The 24,400-nt window shown below is 34.6% G+C and overlaps 2 protein-coding genes across 15 annotated transcripts in view; one reads left to right on the plus strand and one right to left on the minus strand.

Annotated features, from left to right (window-relative positions):
• Window positions 1-390: 390 nt before the first annotated feature.
• INTS12 (integrator complex subunit 12) lies at window positions 391-23,410 on the minus strand. 10 transcript variants are annotated; one of them, XM_015594981.2, is made up of 9 exons: window positions 23,266-23,372; window positions 19,666-19,808; window positions 19,095-19,185; window positions 15,343-15,507; window positions 11,661-11,813; window positions 9,896-10,083; window positions 8,092-8,251; window positions 4,708-4,854; window positions 391-1,679 (listed from the first exon to the last, which is right to left on the minus strand). In XM_015594981.2, the coding sequence occupies exons 4-9, from the start codon at window positions 15,496-15,498 to the stop codon at window positions 1,095-1,097; spliced, it is 1,389 nt and encodes a 462-aa protein (XP_015450467.1). In that variant the 5' UTR covers window positions 15,499-15,507; window positions 19,095-19,185; window positions 19,666-19,808; window positions 23,266-23,372; the 3' UTR covers window positions 391-1,094. The 10 variants fall into 10 exon arrangements, with proteins under 10 accessions (XP_015450467.1, XP_024907503.1, XP_024907504.1 ...); XM_025051735.1 differs by having other exon boundaries at window positions 19,614-19,808; XM_025051736.1 differs by lacking the exon at window positions 23,266-23,372 and adding an exon at window positions 23,196-23,215 and having other exon boundaries at window positions 19,614-19,808.
• The window catches only part of GSTCD (glutathione S-transferase C-terminal domain containing), a 116,385-nt gene continuing 115,394 nt past the window's right edge, over window positions 23,410-24,400 (plus strand). For 2 of the 5 annotated variants that reach the window (XM_025051732.1, XM_006918892.3), the window contains exon 1: window positions 23,419-23,639. The gene's annotated coding sequence lies outside the window, so the exon portion shown is untranslated. Of the gene's footprint in view, window positions 23,640-24,400 lie in introns of all 5 variants that reach the window. The other 3 variants (XM_025051734.1, XM_015594979.2, XM_025051733.1) reach the window with 3 other exon arrangements.

Below are 24,400 nucleotides of genomic sequence, written 5' to 3' on the forward strand. Positions count from 1 at the left end.
GGCTGCTGCATTTTGCTGTGAGTAATAAACTGTTTCTCTAATCCAGAAAGCCTCATGTCTTTTTTCAGAATATGTATGTAAAATAATGGTAGACTAATTTGTTAATTTGCAAATAAGGCATCAACTTTGATCCTTTATACTTTCTAACCTAACAATGTACACATGCATACTTCAAAACAATCTCAAGATTGTTTTATAGGAGCTTCTTTTATATGCAGTTAATCAAAATTAGATAAATTGCTATAACATTTTTGGGCAGTAAAAATAAAGCAGCCTATTTTTCAAGGTATAGAAAGGGGCTATCAGAATGTAAACAAGTAGAAATTATCCATCCATACTCTTGAAATGGGTATTTTTCTCAAAAATTCTCAGGAATCCATATAACCAGGATAACTCAAAATTCAACATTTATTAAGTATATACTATGTGCATATGTTACACTGGCAAAGTAAGGAAAAGTGGGCAATGTGAGAAAAGTATTGCATTAAAAGGGCATGGTAGTTCACACTCTTTTGAAAGACATAAATAATATGAGGTGATAAAAAAGGTTAAGATAATAGGGGTATCAGAAATCAATTACGAAAAATTATTTTTGAAAAAGGGGAGATGAAATATTTGGGGAGAGAGGAAAATTAATTGAAATGAGGCTGGAGACTAACATTGAATATCCAGAATATTGGGGGGAAAGTAGGAAACTTTATAATGGGTTATCCTTGCCATGTTATAAGGCACCTTATTCAGGAGGATCAATTCTTAGGGCTTGGTTATCAGATGAACTAACTATTGTTTTTTGTTTTTTTTGTTTTAATTCATATATGCTATCAGTCTTCCAGGACCGTAGAAGTTCTCATCAAGAATTAGTCATTCTAATCATTGTTTTCACACACTATGGAAATGATTAAAATAAACCTGTTAAACAGATTTAAAATAAAGAATTTCAAGTTTTACTAAGTAATACTTATCATTTTAAGGTAAGAAATAATAGAAATTTCATTAGGAAGATTTTTATTAAATTATAGTATCTTACAGTTTATGTCCTAATAGTAAGATTTTACTGTCTAGAGTAATGTGATATAAAAACCTACTTGGCCATATTACTTCTTGAGTTTCTTTTGGGCAGCTTTCTTCTTGACCATCTGTAATCGCTTCATGGCATTGAGTTGTGATTCTTGAGAAGTTGGGCCTTTAAGGGACGTTGAGGGAGAGCCGCTCGATTCTGAAGTGGTTTTGCTGGTGGTACTTCCACTAGGCCCTGAGGTCCCACTATTACCATTCCCACTTAGTTGGCTGCTGCCTCCTGGAACTAAACTACTTGGACTTGGAAGACCTACTTTGCTAACATTGTCACAACTAACTGAGCGACTAAGGCCAGTTTTGCCCAAAGTTAGAGGTGGAGGTGGTTTCAATGGTACAGTGGGTGAAGTGTTGTTACTGGAACCCATTTTAGAACCTATTCCACCTTTGGATGATGTTGCCAGACCAGTCAAACCCACAGGCTTTTGGTTAGCTGATGAGGTAGCAGGTTTCCCACTATTGTTTTGGGTTGTTGAACTCAATTTTGCTGTTGATGGACCAGCAGAAGAAGTTTTGGCTCCAAAAGCTGCCCATCCAGTTAGGCCACTAGTTACTGAAGAGGAAACACTGGTACTAGAAGAATTTCCTGAAATAACTGCAGATGTCTTTTAAAACAAAAAAGATAAATATTACATTAGAGCCAAGTATAATTAACACCTAACATAATATTCTGAAATATAAAAAAAATTAATTTTTGGATTTTTTAATACAAAAGTAATGACTTGGGGAATTCATGCCACCAAAATTAAGTTTGTATGAAACTGGTCTAAAAAACACATATAACAAAACTTATCCATAGCTAATGGGTGCTATCATTTCCAAAGCAGAAATTTTGGGATCCCATATTCTTGTTCTAATGATTCCAAAACAGAAATATGGAATTCCTTTTTGAGAATTGCTTTTAGATTTAGTTTTAATGCTTTAACTTGTTTTCACCCCAAAAGGTATTATCTAGTTCAGTAAGGCATCTAATTCTTTCAGCTTTGCTCCAAATGACTTGCTGATAATTTCAAAAATAGAATTCACTCTTAATGGACAAAATTGTTCACACACAGGAAATTTAGATGTCTGAGATAGAGAGTCACTCAGTAATTACTTATTGAGTGAATGTATGAGATTCTAAACCCATTAAAAAAAAGTTCCCCTCAAATTTTGAGCAAATAGCTACTGCACTGCAAAATATACACAGATGGGCAATGTTAACTACTTGAATTTGTATAACTCTGAGTGATATATTTAAAAAGTCTCCTGACTTTATTTTCAAAATTTGTCCATGTTTCCACTGAAACTGTCACACGAGAGATCCCTGCTTCTGTAGAAAGGATTTTATAAACTACCTTATAAGCTGCACAATGACATTTTAGGTAGGTCTGACTCATTCTTAGACGTATTTCTTAAAGGTTAACACTTCAATTTCTCCAATTAACTTCCTCAGCCAGTCAAAAGCTAACAGTGATATCAATGTCACTATAAATAAATATTGTTCTTATTTGCACAAAAATAAATATTTTCACCTTCACATTCAGCAAAAATGCACTTTGTTCAAATTAAATATGAATTGACCTTTTTCATTGGCATTCTTTCTACTTTCATATGCTTAAGAAGATTCACAAAAGTGTTAAATTCACACAGAGGTAAAAGATAAAGCATTACAAACAGTACTTACTTAAATATATGGTAGTTAACATACCTAAAATATTCAGTTATATTTTAGAACTGAACTCTGAAGAGTTGATAAAAATCATTTTCAGAATATTTTAGAATATATTCAGTTATATTTTAGAACTGAACTCTGAAGAGTTGATAAAAATCATTTTCATTCTTACAAAGTAGCCTTTGTTACTGTCTGCATGTAAACATTTTTAACTAGTGTGAAAAGTAATAAAAATAGAGTGCTCTGAGCTCCTTATTTTTTATGAGGAGGAGTCCAGACTTTTGTTCATATATTCTGAAAATTATAGGGTTTTTTTATGAACACATCATATAGTAACTACCTCATAAGGTTATCCAGAGAAGATAAACTATATAAATTATAAATTCCTAGAGGAATGCATACCGATACTGAGAAAAGGTTAGTCAAGGAAGCAAAAGGACACAGGTGCAGTCAACTTTCAATTTTCAGTTATGAAAGATATAATTTTTTTCCTTTTCTTTCTATTAAACATAAAACTGTCTGCCATACGGCTAAATGATCTTTCAATAGACTTCACAAAAGAAAACTCCTCTAAAGTAATTAAAAAGACCAACACTTAGGAAGTACAAATGAAAAAGCAAATTCTGTGTGTATGGCATTTCATTTTAATGGCTTGCTGTTGCTTGCTTGCTTTTCAACAAAATGACAGATGGCCTGTAATACTATCAGGACACACAAAAGTAAAATAACACAAACAATGGCAACCAAGTAATTTCTTACTACTTTAGTGTAGAAAATAAATTTCTCAACTGTTTTTAACTATAAAAAGTTTCTTGCTCATTATCTTAGTTTTTTAGAAAGTCATTTGCTTTTTTTTTCATAGTAACCATTTATCTGCTTTTATCATAGAAATATCAAAACCTCTAAAATAGGGCAAACATGACAGCCAAGGCCTTAATTTATTGCCATAAAATGATTTCATGTTGGATTTCCCAGAGATAAACTTTAGTAGTAACAGGTTAGTATAAAAGTCTATCTAAAAGTGACTTAAGTATGGAATACAACAACTCTAATTACTTTCAATAAATTATTCTTACTTCTAATCCAATTCACCAAGTTTCTATATGATAAAATAATGGATATCCCTTGGATATAAACTCCTATTTAGTAAATTAAATTTAAAAAAGTGATCTGCAAAAAAAAATATCAATATCTTTCTCAGAGTACTTTATAATCACATTTTTTATCATCATTCCAAGCTTCTTGATCTTTGGTACTTATAATCCCCTAGACAAGATAATATTTTTAGAATTTTCTGGGGTTAACCTTTGAGAATTTGAGGCTAATATTCTTTTCTTCTATCTTTAGTAATTTGCTTAAAATTGGAATGTATTACTCAGCAAAAGCATTCTTTTGTTATAGAATTAGACTAGAAAAATATTTTATTCCATGATCTCAAAATGCCATGATATTAATAATCATGTAGTGTGAATTCAAGGATATAAACCTAGGAATTAAAGGTGATATTCTTACTTGATAATCTGGCCCCTTAGTATAAGAGGTAGGTAGGTACCAAAAATGTTCGTGATAATAAAAGAAAAAAAATAAGACAAAGCAAGAAAACTTCTTCAGTAGCCAATATGTAGGGAGATAAAAGCTACAGGGTCAATTAGCACATGTAATGTGAGTAGCAAAATTGTTTCTACTGAGGGCAGGGTGATTTAGACTTTAAAGCAAATTCCTGATGGAGGTAAGTGTCTGACTACATAGGAATGATAAAGAATGTCATCTTGGCACGTTTCTAATTGTGATAAGAGAAATAGCAGAAATTAAATAGAGATTAAACAATTATATAAATGTTTCCTTTCTACCTAGTGTTAAAAGTAATACGAACTTAATTTCCAACATAGAGCCATTTAGTATATTAATTTTTTCTCAAGTAAGTTGTTTAGTCAACTAAATTAAAATCCAGTCTTAGATAAAAATAAAATATACTGTACCTTGACTTCTGTTCTCTTAAATGCCTGAAAAGTCGTCTCTTGTTTGAGTTTAGTTTCTGGTTTCTTAACCAATGGATCTTTGACAGCAGGGGCTACAGAAACAACAGCGGGAGCTGGTTTCTGTGGCGGTTTCTGAGTTTTTTGAGCCTGTAAAAATCAGTGTTAAGATTAAACTAACTACAAAATCTTAGTTGAATGAACCAAAAAAGACAATAAAAAATCTATCACAGTACTCCTCATTGAGTTGAAATATAGTTGAACATTTAAAGATACTGTGATAACACTAAAAATGTAGACACAGACCAATTATTTTTATCACCATATTAATGCTTTTATACATTTTATAACTTTCTAAACAGTAAATATGAAGCTTTAGAAATCACGCAGATTAGGGTTGATTAAATACAATTTTAACAAGACAAATCAAGTTTTCTTTTTTCTAAAGGAAAATCACAAAATATTTGTAACCAGTTAGCTTCACTTGCAATGAAGTGTGTTTATTTCTTATTACGATTGGGCAAATACTTAGGAGTTTTCTTCATGGGGTTCAAGTATAAGTGTCTGAGTAACTGAATGAGTGAAAAGACAGTTCAGATCAATTACATGGTTTTAAATATAGAATGCGGAGAAAAAAATATTAGAGATAAGATGAAACTTTTTGAGGTTTCTTCCACACTGTAGAACTAGGTACACTGAAGTTCACAAATACAAATTTCTATGTTATCAAAGAAGAATTTGTATCCATTGTCCCTTTACAAGTAAGGCAGCAATCACAAACACCACATATTTCCAAATGCTACTGAGTAGGTGGGTAATTATCTTAGATTGAGAACCACTGCAATAAGTCATACGAGTCTCTTACCTAGCGCTGGGGCAAAATTCATTGATAGAAAGAAAATGATAGAGCTAAAGAATGACCTAGAACCTTGCCACACACTATCACAATATTCTTATCTAGGATGATGATGATGATGATGATGATAATAATAATAATAATAATAATAATAAAAAATACTGCAGAACCTGCCCTCATTGGAAATGTTAGTGCAAGGAGTAAGGGAATATAAGATGCTATGTACAATATCTTTGAGATACCTTGACACAATAACCAGTGTATATATGAGGACCTCACTGAAAGCAGTTATAGCTAGAATGACTAGTTTTAGCATCCCCACCGTTTTCAAATTCCTTTCTCTCATAAATCTTATGTTACTGATTCCTGATCTTCAGGCTCACTTCAGATCATGCCTTTTGTTATTTCACCAGGTCTACTTTTGGTGTATTCTAATCACGTTCTAACATCAGTCATGACTCTCCATTCAGTACTTTGACTCTCGAACACACAGACTAAACTTATTGACTGTTCATCTCTGGCACTAATCCATATTTCCTCCATTTTATATATCTTAAAATGAAAACAACAAAATATAGAATATGTCTAGTTTGGAGCTCTGCTCTAGTGGTCTTATTGATAAGTGAGTTAGACATTTAATCTGCAAAGATGATAAAGAATAAAAGGTATCCCAGATAAAGGGAAACTGAGAAGCAGAACATTTGGGAACATGAAAGTTCAGCACATATTCAAAGAATAATACACATAATCTGGCATGGCCAGAATTTATGGCGTAATGATGAAGTGATGGGAGAAAGGTACAAAGACAGACCTGGGTCAAAGAGAGAAGGTCCATGTACTCTAATGAGTATAACTTCATTCTATCAGTAATTGAGAGCCACTGGGAATATTTAAACGGATAAAGTTAGATAAATATTTTAGAAGCATAATTCTAATTTTTTCAAATTATAATGAGTAAAGTGGATTGAAGAGAAGCAAGGAGACACTTTAAGAGGCTAAAGCAATAGACAAGAAATGAGAGATCTGTGGAACAAAATGAACAAATATGAGAAATATATAAGTAGTAGCATTAAAAATTTGGCAAACAGCAGGATATGGAATTAAGAGAGGTATAAAGGATAATGTTTTCTAGTTCAGGCAATTAAAAGAAAAACTGAGTGGAGGACAATTTTAATTTTAAAGATACTGAACTTAAAGTAACTGTAGGATATCTGGTCAGCTGCCAAAATTCACTCCAGAAAGAGAAAACTATAAATATAGACTTGGCGTAAACTAAGTCACAAAAATGGGGGAGAAAAAACTTAGGAGAGAAAAATGCTTACTTTATTAAGAGAATTACAGTGAAATAATAATAAAACATTGAACATATACTAAAGACAGGTTATTGTCATAAATTATTTGACTATTATCATTTATATCATTTATTAGTGACTTCTGTCAATTTCTTTGAATGTACTATATTGCTCACCCATACTCATACTCATTTTGATTGAGGTCCTGAAGGGCTAGTTTAAAAAATAAACAAATAAAAATCAGACTGAGCAGAAATATTGTACCTTGTCACAGACATTTCCAGTTAAAAACAGAAAGTATACCTACTACTAAAATTTTAATACTTTTCATAGGTATAAATGAAAACATTTCTTATTCTGATTAACTGACTAAAAAGTAAAATGGATCTCGATTTTTCATTTTTAACTGTACTCTTGATTTAGAAAAATATATTTGGTCAGAAATATTTATGTGAAAATTCATTTGATTAACAGGTAGGAGAACTCTTTTATTAACAGTTCCTACTCTAAAGTAGGTGAGCGGGGATGCAGGAATCAAACAAGTCATTGAAGTAAATAACGACTTGATTTCTTTAAAATGAAAATGATGAAATTTATTTATCTACTTTTTAAATGAATAAAAGGTAGAAAACTAGTATAGAAAACATGTTTCAGTATGAAATTGAAGGTAGTTATGTTAGTGAGCAGGAAACAGAGCAAGTACACTGAGAAAATAGGATAAGTGGTAACTCGAAGGCAACGAGAAGACTGAGGAACAGAGAAACACAGATGGAAAGACCGAGATGCACATATGAACACTGCCTTTGTACGCAACTGTAAGTTTGGTGGTTTAAGCTCACTCAGGAATAAACATTTTCAATATTTCCTTATCAGACTCATCAAAGACTAGGACTTTGTATCTTACCACTTCTCACAGTGCATTACAGTATTTTTAAATGTTTAGAAATACATTGACATACTAGTAAAAAATATTTATGTTTTTTGGGTCTCCAATCCTGTTTATTTATCTATATTAGATTAAGCTAAAAGCTGAACAGAGAAAAATGCATATAGCACAGTCTGGTCTTTAGGTATAGACACATAAATCACACAAATACATTATATGAACAAACATTTAAATAATCAGCTTGTATAATTTATTTTTTCAATATCTTAATAGTTCAAATTATTATTTTGAAAAGCACACATCTACAAAAATATTGACAGAGAGTGTTTAAAATACAGAAAAATGATTCCTACCATTCTTTTCATTTGTCTGGTACATCGAGCACAATACCACACAAGGCGAGGGTCATTCACCTCCTTGTCTGTCACCTGGGGCTTATGGCAATCTTGGTGGTAGAGATTATGGCACTCTTGACATTCTACTAATTGATTACCAGATGCTACTGTCATTTGCCTAGGAAAATATACCATTAAACATTGCACTTATATGACTCCATGCAACAATTTAAAGCTATTTTAGGGTTGATTGGTAAATTTGATATATTAAAAAGGGCAAAAACCCCAGAAAACTAAAAAGCAAAACAACAAACACCAACATGTATTCTGTACAAACACTTCATTTCTTTTAAAGCTTAAGCTCAGCCATTAATAAATATATAAGGTGCCTTATATATTTGCCTTAACTAAATTTGGCTATATTCTCTTTGTCATTTCTCATTATAAATTTTTTCCTTCTCCAAACGGTAGACTTTAGCTAATACCCCACAGTCACATAACATCTTCTTTGTACTCTATTAAATTCCTTTATATTTGTTACCTACATGTTGCGCTATCTTCTTCATTAACATATGAATTGCCTCAAGGTGGGAATTAGACCTAATTATCCACAAACAGTGCCTAACACATTACTGTGAAGATACAGGGTGTTCATTAAATAAATGTCTTATCAACTTAATAGAATGTAGCAATACATATATCAAAAAACTATAAATTCCAAAAAGCAACCACTACAATCTTAAGACTATCATAATAAGTATCCTGATGGAGAGCTACGGTTACTAGTTCGCTCTCCATTATTACTTTACCATTTATTTAAAAATGATAAACTTCATGGTAACTAAAGGTTGAAAAAAATATATGTGAAAACAATGAAGCTCTAACAGTTGATCCAGTTCAGAAGTACATATAACACTGTCTGGTCTTTATAAAGTTAAAAGTGTGTTTATTCAGCTCCAGTGCACCAGAACCTAACATTTTCATGAAGAAAACTGCAACAAAGATTACAATCTTTTCTGTTGTGCTAGGCAGTAGAAGCCATTAACGATGAAAAAAGTAGCCCGTGGCATAGAGGAGTTTAAAGTCTAGTCATTCTGATTTTTAAAAAATTTAATTAAATTTATTGAGGTAATGTTGGTTAATAACGTTATATAAGTTTCAGGTGTGCAACCCAGCAGACCCTCTTCTGAGTATCTACTCAAGAAATTGAAAATATTATCCTGTTTTCAATTGTCTGAACTGAATAAATACATAAAGATATTTGAACTGCTATGGTCACAGTCATTCTCATTTTTAAAATGCATCTTCTACTAAGCAAAATTATCTATGTTTTTATAATTACGTATCCATGTTTTAAAACTACACTCAGAATAACCTACATGATCCATTTCATTTCCAATATCCTAGGAAAAGATTCAATGGTGTTTTAGGAAATGATATATAATAGTTTATAAGTACTATCAATCACTCAGGGAGGAAAAAAGCAACACAGACTTCCTCAAAAGAATGATGGAAGAAATTGAGTTTGTTAAACAGACTCTTCCACACTAAAGAATAAAGCAATAATCGTTTTCTCTCTAGAACATAAGAATGCAGAAAATATTACAACACAACAGATTAAAGATACAACAATATGGAAGATAAAATATTTGACAATTTTCAAGATGTTCAATTGCTATATGGGAAGTTTGCAGGTAATCTACTTATCGCCTACCCACCTGCAAATAAAAACAAAATTAAACACCCAATAATTGGTCTAATTTTTTTCAGTTGTTTACTCTTTACAAAGAAACAAAAGAGTCTGTGGCAAGGTACAACTTACCTACAAACAACACAGGCTAATCCCATTTCCATGGCAAAATCATCAGCACTGGTCTCCTCAAAACTGGAAAGGTCAGCCATAGCTAAATCCTTGCTGGTTTGGACCGTAATGGGAGAGGACCGTGCTTCTGGTTTCTCTAATCTAGGTTTCTTTGGAATATCCACTCCTTCGGTGATGTCTGATTTCATCTATAAAAAGCACCCAATCAGAAAGTAATGTGTTATAATAAACTTTAAATCACTGAGAGAGAGAGAAGATGGACAGTGCGCATTGACCAAGTCTACCAAACAGACACTTTCACAGAGTTAGGGACAGATGTGTGCAGTAAAGATCTGTAGAAGATTTATAATGAATTCATAATCAGTATGTTAAAAAAACCTAGCAAAGTAAAAATAAATAAATCAGAACAGTTTAGCATGTATCTGTATTTCTCTTTGGACTTTTTTATCCATTAAAGTATTCCGGAAATCCAATGGATTTATATTGCCCCTTTTTTAAACCCTGTCAGATGCTTTGACTTGAGAAGACACATCATTAATAAGGCTATTTTTAAAGGCTATTTTCTTTTTATTTTAAATATTTTAAATTATGAACTACTGATATTTAAAATAGATTGTAAAGAAGTAAATAAAGACAACAGATTGCCATATTTCCTTCAAAGTAAATTCTCTCTCCTGTATTTAAAATATAAATGTTGTAGATATATTTATCAGATTGGCAAAAATTAAATAGTCTGATAAGACACAGAGAATTTAAAATTCTTATACCTTATTGGTGAGAGTATACATTTAGTACACACACTTTGGATAGTAATTTGCCTAGTAATGTTTAAGATACCTATCCTATTAAATCTACTTACAGGTATACATTCTATAGAAACTACCATCATGTGTGTATAGAGATAGGTAAAAGCAGCTTACTGAATCTCCATTATAATAAGAATAATTGCTCATCAGTTGGGGAATTATATGATAGCTGAAAGTAATATTCAGACCTACATGTATCAACATAGGTAAATTTCAAAAGCACATTATTGAGTGGGGAAAAAGTAAGTTACCAAAGGATGGATGGATATATATAGATATACACACACACAGACATATACACATATATATGTATACAATATGACACCATTTATATAAGTTTAAAAGCACAAAAAGCAATACAATATGGTTTATGAATAAGTAATATTTAGAAAAAGTATGAAAACATATGGGACTTATATACCCCACTTTGAGGTATAATAACCTTTGGAGAGCAGGGGTTATTAAAATTTTTTTGAAAATATAGTCACTACTAAGTGCTAAAATCTTAAAAATTGACTATGTGCTAAAATCATTCAAAACATATAATCCAAGAATTATTTTAGCCCTGTTAAGGTATACACTATTTTGTAACAAATTTCATGTTTAGTCATTTCATCTTTATTCATTATTTATTTTTCCTTTACTCTTTATTTTTTCCTCTTATTCGCAACAACTGTTCCATCTAGAATATTTGAGTTATGAATTCAAGTTTATGCTTCAAACTCCCTAGGGCTCAAATATCTGTTGATGATGACTTCAATAAATGATTAAAAAATGTTTCTAAATTTTACTAATTTTTCAAAAAAATCAACGTCTACAATTATCAAAATATATTTACTGAATGACTATTATGTACTTTTAATACACTATTACATAAAAGAAATAAGCACAAAACATTGTTTCTGCCTATAAAGGACTGATTTATTTAATTTTTTTACTAGATTAAAATGAACTCTTACTTTATCAGCAGGTCTCTTTTCAGCTTCCTTCTTCACCTTTTCAGTTGTGAGAACCTTGCCATTATTATTGCCAGAAGGAAGACTGGAAGATGTTTTGGGCTCTTGCTTAACGGAAATAGTTTTTGTGCTTGTAATTTTGGGTGGCTCCACATCCTAAAAGGTGAAATAAAAGGATACCTATAATTAAATATTCAGACCAATACATCGTAAAAAAAATAGATCATAAACAATTTTTAGTTAAAAATTAAGACATCATGTTGTGACCAGTATATCCTTTTCTTTAAACAGATTTACTGAGAAATAATTTAAATAATTTAAAGTATAAAATGTTGTAAGTTTCACCACATGGTTTCACCCCTGTAAAACTATCACTACAATCAATATCATTATTCTCCAAAGTTTCCTGCGGCCCTTTGTAATCACTCTTAGAAGCACACATCCTATAGAAACTATTTCTCCTCATCCTCAGCCATCATTGACCTGCTTTCTGTAATTATGAATTAGCTTGCAATTCCTAGAAATTTATATAAGTGGAATTATACAGTAGGTGCTATTTTTTGTCTGGCTTCTTTCACTAACCTATTAATTTTGAGATTCATTTACGTTGTTGAGTGTATTAACAATTCATTTCTTATATTGCTGAACAATACTCCATTGAGTGGATGGATATGCCATATTTGTTTATCCATTTTACCTATTGATGGACATTTGGGTTATATACTGTTTGGGGCTATTACAAATAACACTGTTATGAACATTTGTGTACAAGTCTTCATATAAGCATATATTTTCATTTCTCTAGAATAAATGTCTCAGAGTAGAATGGCTAAATCATGTGGTAGGTGTGTTTTTAGCTATTTAAGAAACTACCAAACCATGTTCCAAAGTGATATGCCATTTTATATTTCTACCAGGGGTACATGAGAGTCCCGAGTTCCTTCACGTCCTTATCAACACTTGGCGTGGCTAATTTTTTTTAATTTTAGACATTCTAATAGGTATATTATTGTGAACTTAATCTACATCTCCCTAATGACTAATGATGTTGAACATTTTTTCAAGTCCTTATTTGCCATACATATATCTTCTTGGCAAAGTGTTTGTTAAAATTATTTGCCCATTTTTAAAAATGTTTTTTGTTGTTGTTGTTGTTGTTTTATTATTGAGTCTAAAGAGTTCTTCATAGATTCTGGACATAAGTTCTTTATCAGGCATATGATTTACAAATATTTTCTCCCAGTTGGTGGCTTGTCTTTTCATTCTGTTTTAAACTTCGAATTCTTGCTCGTGTGTGTATACTTATTACCTATTATTATATTGTTATAAACAGTATAAAAAGTTTATGTATATAGTAGGTCCTTGGGCTCCCACCCCACCCTGCAAAGGAGAGCATTTCCCTACTGTTCTAAATAAAAATTTGAGTGCAGTCTATTTTTCTATGAAACACATAAAAATTTAAAAATATAAATGAGAAAACTATACATCACCTTCAGAATAGTGACCTCTCTGAGAAGGAAGAGAAGGGGATAGAGTGAGAAATGGGCTTGAGACTTATTGGTAGTAGGGCTTGATTTACTATTGTGTTGATTGTCTAGAATGAGGATTGGCAAACTGAGGCCTGTAGGCCAACTCTGGCCTACTGCATGTTTTTATAAATAAAGTTATATTATAATATAGTAATACTCACTCAATTATATATCATCTATGGCTGTCTTCATGCTATCACGGCAGGATTAGATAGTTGTGACAAAGACCACCTGGCCCACAACACTTAAAAAATTTACTATTTCATTCTTTTCAGAAAGTTTGGTGACCACTCATGTAGACTTAGGAAAGTGATGGGGAAAATGTTAACAATGAAGATCAAACTTAAAAGTGTATTGTGTCTGTAACATAAAAAATTGAAGACACAGTCTCACAATGTTTGAAAACTATTATGTAATTCAGCAAAGAAGCAGCTCAAGTCATCGATAGATGAGTTGAGTTCTAATTCCATTATTTCACATTTGACTCACTCATTGATGAAAATGAAAATATCAACCAATTTTTATGTTGGAACTACATTCAAAGAGCTGGCTGTTAGTGTTTACAAGCACACCACTGTTTCCAGGTGGCTCTTATGCATGCTAAAGTTTGAAAAACACTGGTATAAATCATTCTCACAATTCTAGAAATGGAAATGTTCAGCTGAAGGCTAAAATTAAATGAACCTGTGCTTTTTAAATACCTCCCAGAATATCTTCTCTGGCTAAGAAAGAGAAGTAACTTCCAGTTAGAAACCTAGGGGCAGCATGCTTTTAAATCACAACAAATTTTTTATATACTTTAACAGATGAACTTTCTTTTGTTTTAGAATCTCAAAATGCTGCTTCTTAAGTAATATTAGGTTTTTCTTATTTGGACAATACTAATACCAAGAGCAGAATGAACTTGGTAGTGTGTTTCATAGAGTTGTAGTAATTTGGTTGGTTTGAACTCACTGAACCTATCAGAATGAGAATGGTAGAAAAAAAGAGATCATAATGACTCTAATAGTCGATAAACAATAGAAAATCTTGAGAATATTAGAGCTAATGTTAAAATAAGACTGGGGGCAAAATATCACTGTTTACTTGAGGGCTGAGCTTGACATGTGGCCGTGTTTTGAGCTTGAAATTATGGATTAGACTGAGCTAGTCACACAGTTCTGTCTTCTCCTTTTTGGTTTGGTATCTAGGTCCACAGAACTGGGTGAGCTAGAGCTTTAGAAAGTTTTGAAAGAACGTCTTAGACGGTATTAGAGAATATAATAATAAGAGCTGTCCTTCTATTGTTTACCATGTATATACTACACTAGGTGACTTATATACTTTATCTCTTTTAATTTTAACAACTTTGCAAAGTATGTCTTATTATCCCATTGTACTAATAAAGAAACAGAGGCTGGGTGAAATGAAGCTATTATGTGCCTCTGTTTCCTTATTGTAAAATGAGGGAAATAAATAAGACTTATCTCAAAGTACTGTTATTACAATTAAAATGAATTATTTGCATCTACCACTTAGAAAAGTATCTGGGACACAGTAAATGTTCAGGATATGTCATCTATTACCACACAACTAGTAAGAGATAAACTGGGATTTAAAACAGGTGTTCTGGTTCCAAAATGTCTACTTTTTCACATAAAGCTGCTTGGTCACTTTGTATTATTGGGATAGGGGGTTATGCAGTTGTCATAATTTATCTATTTCCTCCTTAAATTATCCCATACATACTCGATTCACTTTGTTGCAAAATTCCTGTCCTTCTACTTCAAAACATTAGAAAATAATTACAAGTTACAGTTTTATTCAGCAGCTTAAATAAAAACATTCTGATCATAAAGAATTTGAAATTAAAATATATCGTAAATAAGTGGGTTTCTATACACATAAAGTAGTTGAACAGAATATCCTCCACTGTTATACTACTTAGTTAAAAAAGTGTATAGAAAGTGTATAGTGTATACTACTTAGTTAGAAAAGTAGTATAACAGTTCTCTAAAAGCTTGAGGGAAGAAAAGCAAATTAAAGAATATAATTTCTTCATGCCACAGGAAAGATTATTTTGGCAGAGAGACTGTTTTGAGATGGCCTAAATGTTAACACTGTACTACTACAGGCTTTACAAAATTCCCTCCAAGCTTTTTTATTCACATAGATACCTTTGGGGAAGGACGGTAACTTGAATCAATGCCCCGAGCCAAAGATTCATCAAGTAACGCTTTTAGCTTTTCAGCAGAATCCTTACTCTTTGAATGTAAGAAGCCTAGTGCTTTCAAAAAAATGGGATCAAGTTCCAAGTTCACAGTAGCAGCCATTGTAAACACCTGAAAGGAAAAAAAGGGGGGAGTAATTTAGAGACAATGAACAAAGTTTATCTATAATTTATTTTGTTTAGAACAAGTAATGCTGTGCACATAATACAAAATTCAAAATATTCGAATGGTTATTACAGATAAAAGTAAACTTCCTTTTATCTCTGACAAGCATTATCTAGTTCTTTCCTCCTGAAGCAAGAGTGTTACCAGTTTTTTGTGTATCCAGATCCAAGTTTTAATTCCAGATAAGCTACTCCCTACCACAGAGCCCTTCTTAATTCCATTTTAAAATATACACCACAGCTCAGTACACACGAACTTGACGTATTTAGGTCAAGTTTACTATATATGAAAATGTCTTCTCTCAAATCTTATTCCATGACAGAAAAAAAATTTAATGTGTGTGTATGGCGGGGCGAGGCAGAGTATCATAGGAAGACCATGGTTAGAGGATGCATTAGGTAATGAGCTATATAAAAGGTCACTAATGTAGCATTTACTTTGGTTATCTTTTTTTTTTATCTCCCAAGTTTTCATTCCCAATCTTGAATGCCTCAGAAAACATTTGAATGATAATCTTATATTGGATCACATTTAGTATTATCTCATGCCTTAACCTATTTTTAAAAAGGGAGGCCTCTGAGGGATGGTGCCATCTCTACTTAAAAAAACAAACAAACAAATATACATATAAATCTCCATCTCATAGGGACTGTGATAATGTTCTGTGTTCTAAGGAGCTTAAAAAATAGTAAAGACATACATCAAAAGCTTATGAAATTCCAAAACATTAAAAAATTTTGTTTTCCACTAATATCGATGCTATCATGTGGTTCTATCATTTTTTCAAATACTTCTCCAGGCAAGAAATATTAAAATAAAAATGTATAGTCTATGTTCAATCCTTTGATCAATATTCTACGGCTTGAAATTGTCTTCAATCCTCGAGGTTAATATTATAATAATGTACCACACTTGCACTGCTATAGTTAAGGATCTGTCAGCAGTTCCACAGTAATCTCTCATTTTCAGGGGTTTATAAAGCCATTAAAACTTGCTGTAGATTTAATTTTGGCATATGAAAGCTCTGCCTAAAAATGAATTTTGTTTATTCCTTCCCCATCTGCTTCCCCTTAATTCCTCTTCAACTTTGACAGGAAACACACACACACATTCTACACTTTTTGAAAGTTTTAAAGAAGGTATTAGATATCTGATAGCCTCAAAATTACTATCAAATTCTATGCTCTACTACAGTATCTGAATCACCCATGAGAGGAGTCCAAAGGCCAATACTAGAAGGAAAATGACTACCTCAGTTATATTAATAAGAATTTAACAAAAATTAAGAAGCAACCTCTGTCATTTCTTAAGACTATATTAACATATATGTCATCTATATATAATATAGGTTCAACAAGGTTATTTTTAAATTTACATATGGGGCTGATCACCATTCATATTCTGAGAAAACAGCTCCTCTTTAAAGTGTCCATAATGAAAAGAGTAAACTTGCCACACTTCCTGAGTACACAGGGGAACACGGCCTAGTTTCTCTATTGGCCTAACTTTTTATAGCCAAAGAGCATAGTAGTTTACTTACCCAGAACAGTGTTTTATAAAGTACTGACTAAAGGATTGATACTTAGAAGAATCCTCATAATATACTAGAAAAACCATTACTTGAAATTTCTATGCTGAACAACGCAAGCAAAATATTTATTGTTATGTATTTCCATAATCACAAATTAAAGGTTTACATTACAGACGAGTGACATGAGTTGGCACCTACATGAATACCAACATGGAACACCAACTGGGACCTTGGAGTCAGCTCTTTCTATATGATTTTATACTCATAAAATGAACCAGCTTTGTACCCCTGCCCTACATTACTAACATGTCCCAGTGGTTTCCACAGTAGAATACAAGGAGAAAAATAAGAGAATTTCTTTTTCTTTTTCTTTTTTTATTAAAAAATAAACTATTAACATACAGTTAGAATAGTATATGCATATAACTGATAACTAAATACACATATGAAAGTGAGTTCAATTTTTTTATTCATGGAATACATGATAAGAAAAGTTTGGAGGCAACTGCTTAATAGCAAATTCTGGTTTCCCTTTCCCTATTCTATATACATCACAGCTCCTTTTATGTAAAAACCACTTTCTTGAAAATCTCTCCAATACTACATTTGATTCAGCCCGTCTCCCTCTCTACATTAACTTCATTGTTAGCAGGCCACAATTTTAGCATCTATATAGATATCTTCTATAACTTCCTTCACTCAATTTTGATCTTCAACCCCAAGGAGCTTCATTGTCAGCCAGTAAGACTTGAAGCTTGTCACAACTATTTTTCTCTTTGACTAGAATCTTCCATCACTCTATCTCTTCCAATGCTTTGACCCAGGAACCTCTTTAGGGTGCCAAATGAATTTTTCTTTTCTTTTTTTCATTTCTTTACCTCCATTACACCTGTGCTTTGACTTTATAGAGGCCTCCAGTTTTTTATTCCCTCCCTTTTCTCTTTATTGGCACCTTCTTGCTCCAACTTCTTTCACTCATCAAACAGAAAACAGTAGTTGGGCCTAAAATAAAACACTCATGGTTATGTGCTTTATCCTCTAGATTTTAGTTTTCTATCTTACGTTTCTTCCCCATTTTCTATTGCCTTCTCTGGTTTCTATTACTTTTCCTTTCTTATTGGCAAAAGTACATGTAGTGAGAGAAATATATTTTCCTTCTACTGAAGTCCTAAAGAGGTCAACAACTGTGGTGTAACTCTGTCGATTTATCTCCTTTATTATTTCCAAAAATATTTTCCTGCAGTTAGGCCAAATTGTGTTACTTCCATATGATTTCCTTCCTGAATATTCCAAATCCATGATGAAAATACACTATAAAACAGCAATTATCATTCTTATTGTAGATCAGAGTTCTAGAAAACAAAGTCCTAGGGTGTGTGTGTGTGTGTGTGTGTGTGTGTGTGTGTGTGTGTGTGTAGAGAGAGAGCAAGAGAGAGAGAAAGAGGCAGAGAGATGAAAGAAATGTAATGTTTAAAATGTAGGCTTAATTTAAAATCTAGGTATTGCTTTTAAAAAAAGTTATAAAATTAATAATTACCACTTAAAAAATGTCAATGACCTAGCAAAGTAGAAGTGGAATTGGTGAGAGTGAATTCTTAGCTTATTCTAGGAATTGTCTATGACAAATGCATATAAACACCACAGAAATTCCTACTACTAAACAATGATCTATTTACTCCATCTCATTTCTTCATTTATTTGGCAGTATGTCATTTTACTTCCTATCTAGCTTATATGCCATGGTTCAGCCTTTCAAAAACTCTTCTAGTACTCTAAGCACACTTGTCTCATAGCCCTATAGTTTCATCTACTTTGTAGCCATCCATCCTGCTATGTACCTTCTCCCAGCATGCGCCCAAACTCTAAGTACTAGTGAGACTAATACACTCACACTCCATATCTTCAGAGTTACCAACCTCATCTAGGTACTCAATACAACTTAGCAATTCTATCATGCTTCTCTAGTCAACTTACTTCCCCACTTTCTGCAAAGACCAGTTACCTTTCTCCATTTTCCTTGAAACTGCTTCTCTAGTTATCTTTCTCCATTTTCCTTGAAACTGTTTCTCTGTCTCAGTAGATGGCCTCACCTCCTTCACAGAGAAAACATAAGCTGTCAGAGAGGAACTACATCAACTTCCTGCCATATCTACAAACTTATTTGCATCCAACCTTTCCTCTTTCCCACCTGATAAATAGGAGGTTGGTGGCTCTCCATGTAACGCCACATGTACCTGGATCTAACTCTTCTTCCTTCCCCCTGGAACCCTGAGTTGTGGGTTATTTACTATGTCTTCTTCACTGCCCCCGCCCTCACCCCAGTTTCTTTCTTCCTCCTGGCATCTTTTCACTGACATTTAAATATATTCAAGTCTCTTTTATCCTGTCTTCTTCATTTTATAGCAAAACTCTCAGACAGTCATCTACATTTTATGCCTTCTACCTGTCTTTATTCTTTCTACTTATGCTGCATTTTCTGCAAATTGGCCTTTATTCCACCATTTCATGAAAAGGCTCTCACCAATGTATTCAGAGTCTGAGGCAAATATAATAAATACGGTTTTTCCTCTTACGTCGTTTTCAGTCTTTTTTTTGTAGATTCCTCCTAATCCACTTAAACAAAAATGAATTCTCCAAGGCTGGGTTCTTGTCTCACTCTAAATCTTCTCCTCAAAATGTATCCTCTGGATTAGCGGCATACGCATTACCTGGGAACCTGTTAGAAATGCAAACTCTTGGTTTCTACCACTGGACCTGCTGAAGAAAAATTCTGGGAGTGGGGCCCAGAAATCTGCATTAAACCTTCCAGATGATTCTGGTTCACTCTAAAGTTTGAGAATTACTGTAGTAGACAATTTGATCTATACCCTTTGCCAGTAATTATAAATTTATCTCTCCAGCCCATGTGTCTCTTCCAAGATCTAACTGCTAGCTTGACCTGGATACATCACTAGTGCCTCCTACTCAACATGTCCTTAACAGAGCCACCCATAAACTCTCTTCTTGTCTCCCAACCAGTTCCTCCTCTAGTATTCCCTTTCTCAGATGATACTTACCCCATTGCTCCAGCCAGAAACCTGAGAATCAGCTTTAATTCCTCCCACTTCCTCAACTCCTGACCCCCATGTAATCACCAAGTCTCTTAAACATGTCTCAAATTCATCTACCTGTTTCAATCCTTACTACCAGCACCCTAAATGAAGCTACCATCATCCATTATCTGGCCCACTGTAATAGTTTAATTGGTCTCCCCACAGCTACTCTGGTCCCCCTCCAAATCTTTTCCTATCATCCAATTGCTTAAAATACTTCTTTTGCTTCTCACCGTCCAAAGGTTAAAGAACAAGATTCTTAACAAGGTCTCTAACTCCCTACATGATCTGGCAGTGCATGTAAAGCAGTTGGGATAGTACTTGGCACAGAGTACATGTTCATTAAATGTTACCTAGTGTTTCAGGCTATTCCCACTCTCTTTGTTGTAGCGCATGACTTGTTTCAAGTCTTTCAATGTATCTTTCTTACCTCAGCACTTTAGTAGTGTCCCATCCCCTATCTGATTCATTCTTCAAGTCTCACTTTCTGAACAAATTCTTGCTGTTATATGGTCCCTAAACATCCTGCACTCATTTTTAATAGTTACTACACTGTTAATTACGTGAACAGTGTGTGTCTTTCTCACTAGAAAAAATTTCATGAGGGCCAGCACTGGGTTGGTTTTATCTATTGTTATAATGGCGTGTCTAGCTGAGTGCCTGGCAGATAGCAGGTACTCAGTAAAGGCCGGCTAAGTAAATGCAGATTATCTGCTTCCTTTTTCAAAAAACTTTCTCCTCCTTGAGTTCTATCACATTCTGGTTTCCCTCTTCTATCTGTGACTAGTCTTTCTTTGGCTCATCTTCACATCCCTGTTGTTCTTGTTATTTACCAAGTATCTATCCCAGTCTACTTTCATTAGTTCTGGTACTAATTTATTCCCTGGTGATTCTTATGTATATCATGTTTTCAACTATCATCTCTAGGCCGATGATTTCATATGCTTATTCCTACTCCAATCTCTCTTAAATTTGAATCCCACATTTCCAATTGCTTAATAGACATGTCTGCTTGATTGCCCTAATAGTATCTCAAGTTCAGTTATGATTAAAATTCAGATTATGAATATCTTCCCCAAAAGTTCCTTGTCCTACAATTTCTTTCAATAAATAACACAACTCTCCATTAATCAGGTCCAAAGCCTAAATCTTTCCCTCACTGGGTCCTCTCCTAGTCCTTATATACAAACGATCAGCAGGCCTTTCCTGTGGATTCTAACATTTCTCACATTTGCTCTCTGTTTTTCAATTCTATTGCTACTACTCAAATTCATACCTTGTTAGCTTTTTTGTACTACAGTAATATTCTAGTTATTCTGTTGTCATGCTAACACTGTTGCCATGTTAATGCTCCTGAAAAAACATTTTTCTTTTTCTTTTTTCTTTTTTTGAATTTTCTTCTTCAAAAATTAAGGCTTCCCACTGTCTTCAAAATATAACCCAATTTCTTGGCTGGCATTTAAGAAGATTCATTAACTGGCACAAAAACTTTAATTCTTTATCTTGATCTTCCTTACACCAGAGCCATTAGCTTGTTTTGCCAGTTCTACTCGTTTTTTCTGTGACTGGGAAGCATTTTTAACCCTTTTTAGATTTCCAAATTCTACTGAGACCCTGTTCAAACACTACTTCTCATGAGGATTTTAGTTACAGCTGGTGTGTCTTTCTCCACCCCAAATACTACTAATAATTTCTCCCTCCCAGGATATCTTGTAGTGCTTTCTCATGGAACTGGGGCTTTCTACCTTGAACCATACTCATTTTTAGCACAAGTGTTATATGCCCTATAAAACTCTGTGTACTTTAAGGGGAGAGTCTATATTTATCTTTTTGCCTATCGTTTTGCAATTCTGCAAAGTACCATAAAATAATGGCTATAAATTATTAAGCTATCAAAGTATAATGGCCCTTTCTCACCTACACAATTTTGACCATTTTCAAAGTCCCTTCACAAAGAGCAAGAAAACTCGTACCAATCAATGCCCCATCCCATTACCCCACAAATACCTAAACATCAAAAAGCAAAAGCAAAACAAAAACGCCTCTTTCATGACTGGAAAGTTGTACAATGTTCCTATCTGCAGTGCTCACTTCCCAGTCCCTCCTCTGTTTTAAATTCGCTAATCCCACGGGACTGTAAACTCCATGAAAGAAGGGACTTTTTAAATTAATAGTTATACATACTTTGTGCTTGGAACTTGACAGGTACTTAAATATGTTTATTGAATGAGCTAGGTTTTTGTTGAAATAACACTCTAGAGCTTCTGTGATCTCTCCAACCAGAATTGGGTCTTCATATATAAATATATGCTTTCCCCGAGATCCCGTTTCCCACCCTACACGCAAATCTTAAAAGAAGTCCAAAGTTGATCATCTCTACGTCCAAGACATGAGGAAAACTGAACTTACTCAAAGTGTAGAATTAGGGCTGACATCTCATAACGGCTCTAGAAAGCTTTGCCCTTACGTCTTTGCAAGCTCTTGCATTCCTTTCTAATAAGCATCCTTTTAAACATTCTGCCCTTGTCATTCCTCCACTGAGTTCTTGGCCCTGGGCTACACTGATACCTTAGGGACACGTCAGGAAACGCAGGGCAGGCAAGAGGAACCCCGATTCCAAACCAAGCAAATGCCAGAGAACCCGAAAAGCGACAGCTGACGCTCAGAAAAAGAATGCCAACCTTTTGATCAAAGCATGATACACCAAAGGCCTAGCAAGGGTGAAGGTCCTCAAAAGGGAGCCCGAGAGAAGATGAGAGATGGAAAGAGGGAGCTGTACAGAGAAGTCGCCAAAACCTTCTGGGGAAGGTCTGAGACAGGGTTCCCAGGACTTAGCGTATGGGGCTGTGTCGTCCTCCGTCCGCGTGCTCCAGCCCGCAACACCCTCGGAGGAAGCAGAGACCTCAATGAAAAGGGAGAGCGGTCATCCAGGGGCACGCGACCTCCGGCAAATTACGAGGTCTCCCCGTAGGGGTAGAGGAAACAAAGATCCCACGGAACTACTCTCCCACCTCATCCCTCGCGGAGGTCTCGAGCCTCCCAGAGGAGGCTGGGAGGGGGGGGTCGCTCGTCACAACTCACCGCTCCGCCCCGCTCCTCAGTCGGCTCCCTGTAGCCCCTTCCGAACCGGTCCCGGCACGAGCCAGCTCCGAGAGCAGGAAACAAAGGTTCCCGAAGCGAAGTCGAGGGGGAAACGTTTCGCTGTGCCCCGGTAGGAAGTGACGAAACTCCTCTTCTTCCGGTCCGCCGGATTATGAATGTCGGTCGGCGCGGCGGTTTCTCAGGCGTGCTGTCTGTTGTTTCTCTCCTAGTCTCCTTGGCAGTGAGTTGTTTACTGGCTAAGACTCCAGAAGCCGCCTCGGAATCCCGGCTCGGGCCGGACGGGAAGGCGCAGGGGGCTCGTGTCGCCGACACGCTCACGCACCCTCCCTGCCTGGCCGCGCCTCTGCGACCAGGTAAAGAGGGCGCTCGGGCCGCCGGCTCCGCAGTCCCCGCGACCCCAAGATGAATACTCCGGGGGCGACAGGGCTGACGATGCGGGGGAAGGGCAAAGACGTGGAATTAGTGTGCTGATCTCTCTACGCCCCTCCTTGGCCACAGCTTTTGAGGATGCGCGTGGAGGGCTCCCGGCCCTTCTTAGTTTCCCAGGGCCAACTCCCATGGCTGGTGTGGGGAATGGAGCAGCTTCTATTTGTAGGGGTCGGGGTCGTTTGCCGTTTGCTGTTAAGCGTAATTTAAGAACTCTTGGGTCACGCTTTAACTTTTTTTCTCTTTGGCACTTAGTTTTCCATTCCAGCCCTTCCTGATTGGAGAAAGCAGTTCTGTGTGCATACTGCTTAACAGTTGCTCCGAAAGACTTTCTTCATTTGGGGCTATTTGCTTCTGTCACACCATCAATATTTCACTTCGGTTTTCAACTTCTGTAGAAAGTTTAATTTGCATGAAAATTGCGTTGGCTCCAAAAAACGTTTACTAATACAAGTACTTCCCAAACCAACTCTCTACCTGGTTTTGGGACGAGGTGACTTGTTTTCGATGTTGTTGTTGTTTTATTCTGACTTCCAGGATCCCTTATGCCACAATCCCTATCCTTGTCGTAAATTCTTGAATGTCAAGGAAATGCCAGCATTTAATAATATATCTTGTGCTAAACAACTGTTAAAATAGGGAGAGTACCTCTACTTCTCTAATCTTATCTGTAGAAAGTGTTTAAATG

Source organism: Pteropus alecto, unplaced genomic scaffold (assembly GCF_000325575.1).
Source record: "Pteropus alecto unplaced genomic scaffold, ASM32557v1 scaffold5, whole genome shotgun sequence".
Lineage (NCBI taxonomy): Eukaryota > Metazoa > Chordata > Mammalia > Chiroptera > Pteropodidae > Pteropus > Pteropus alecto.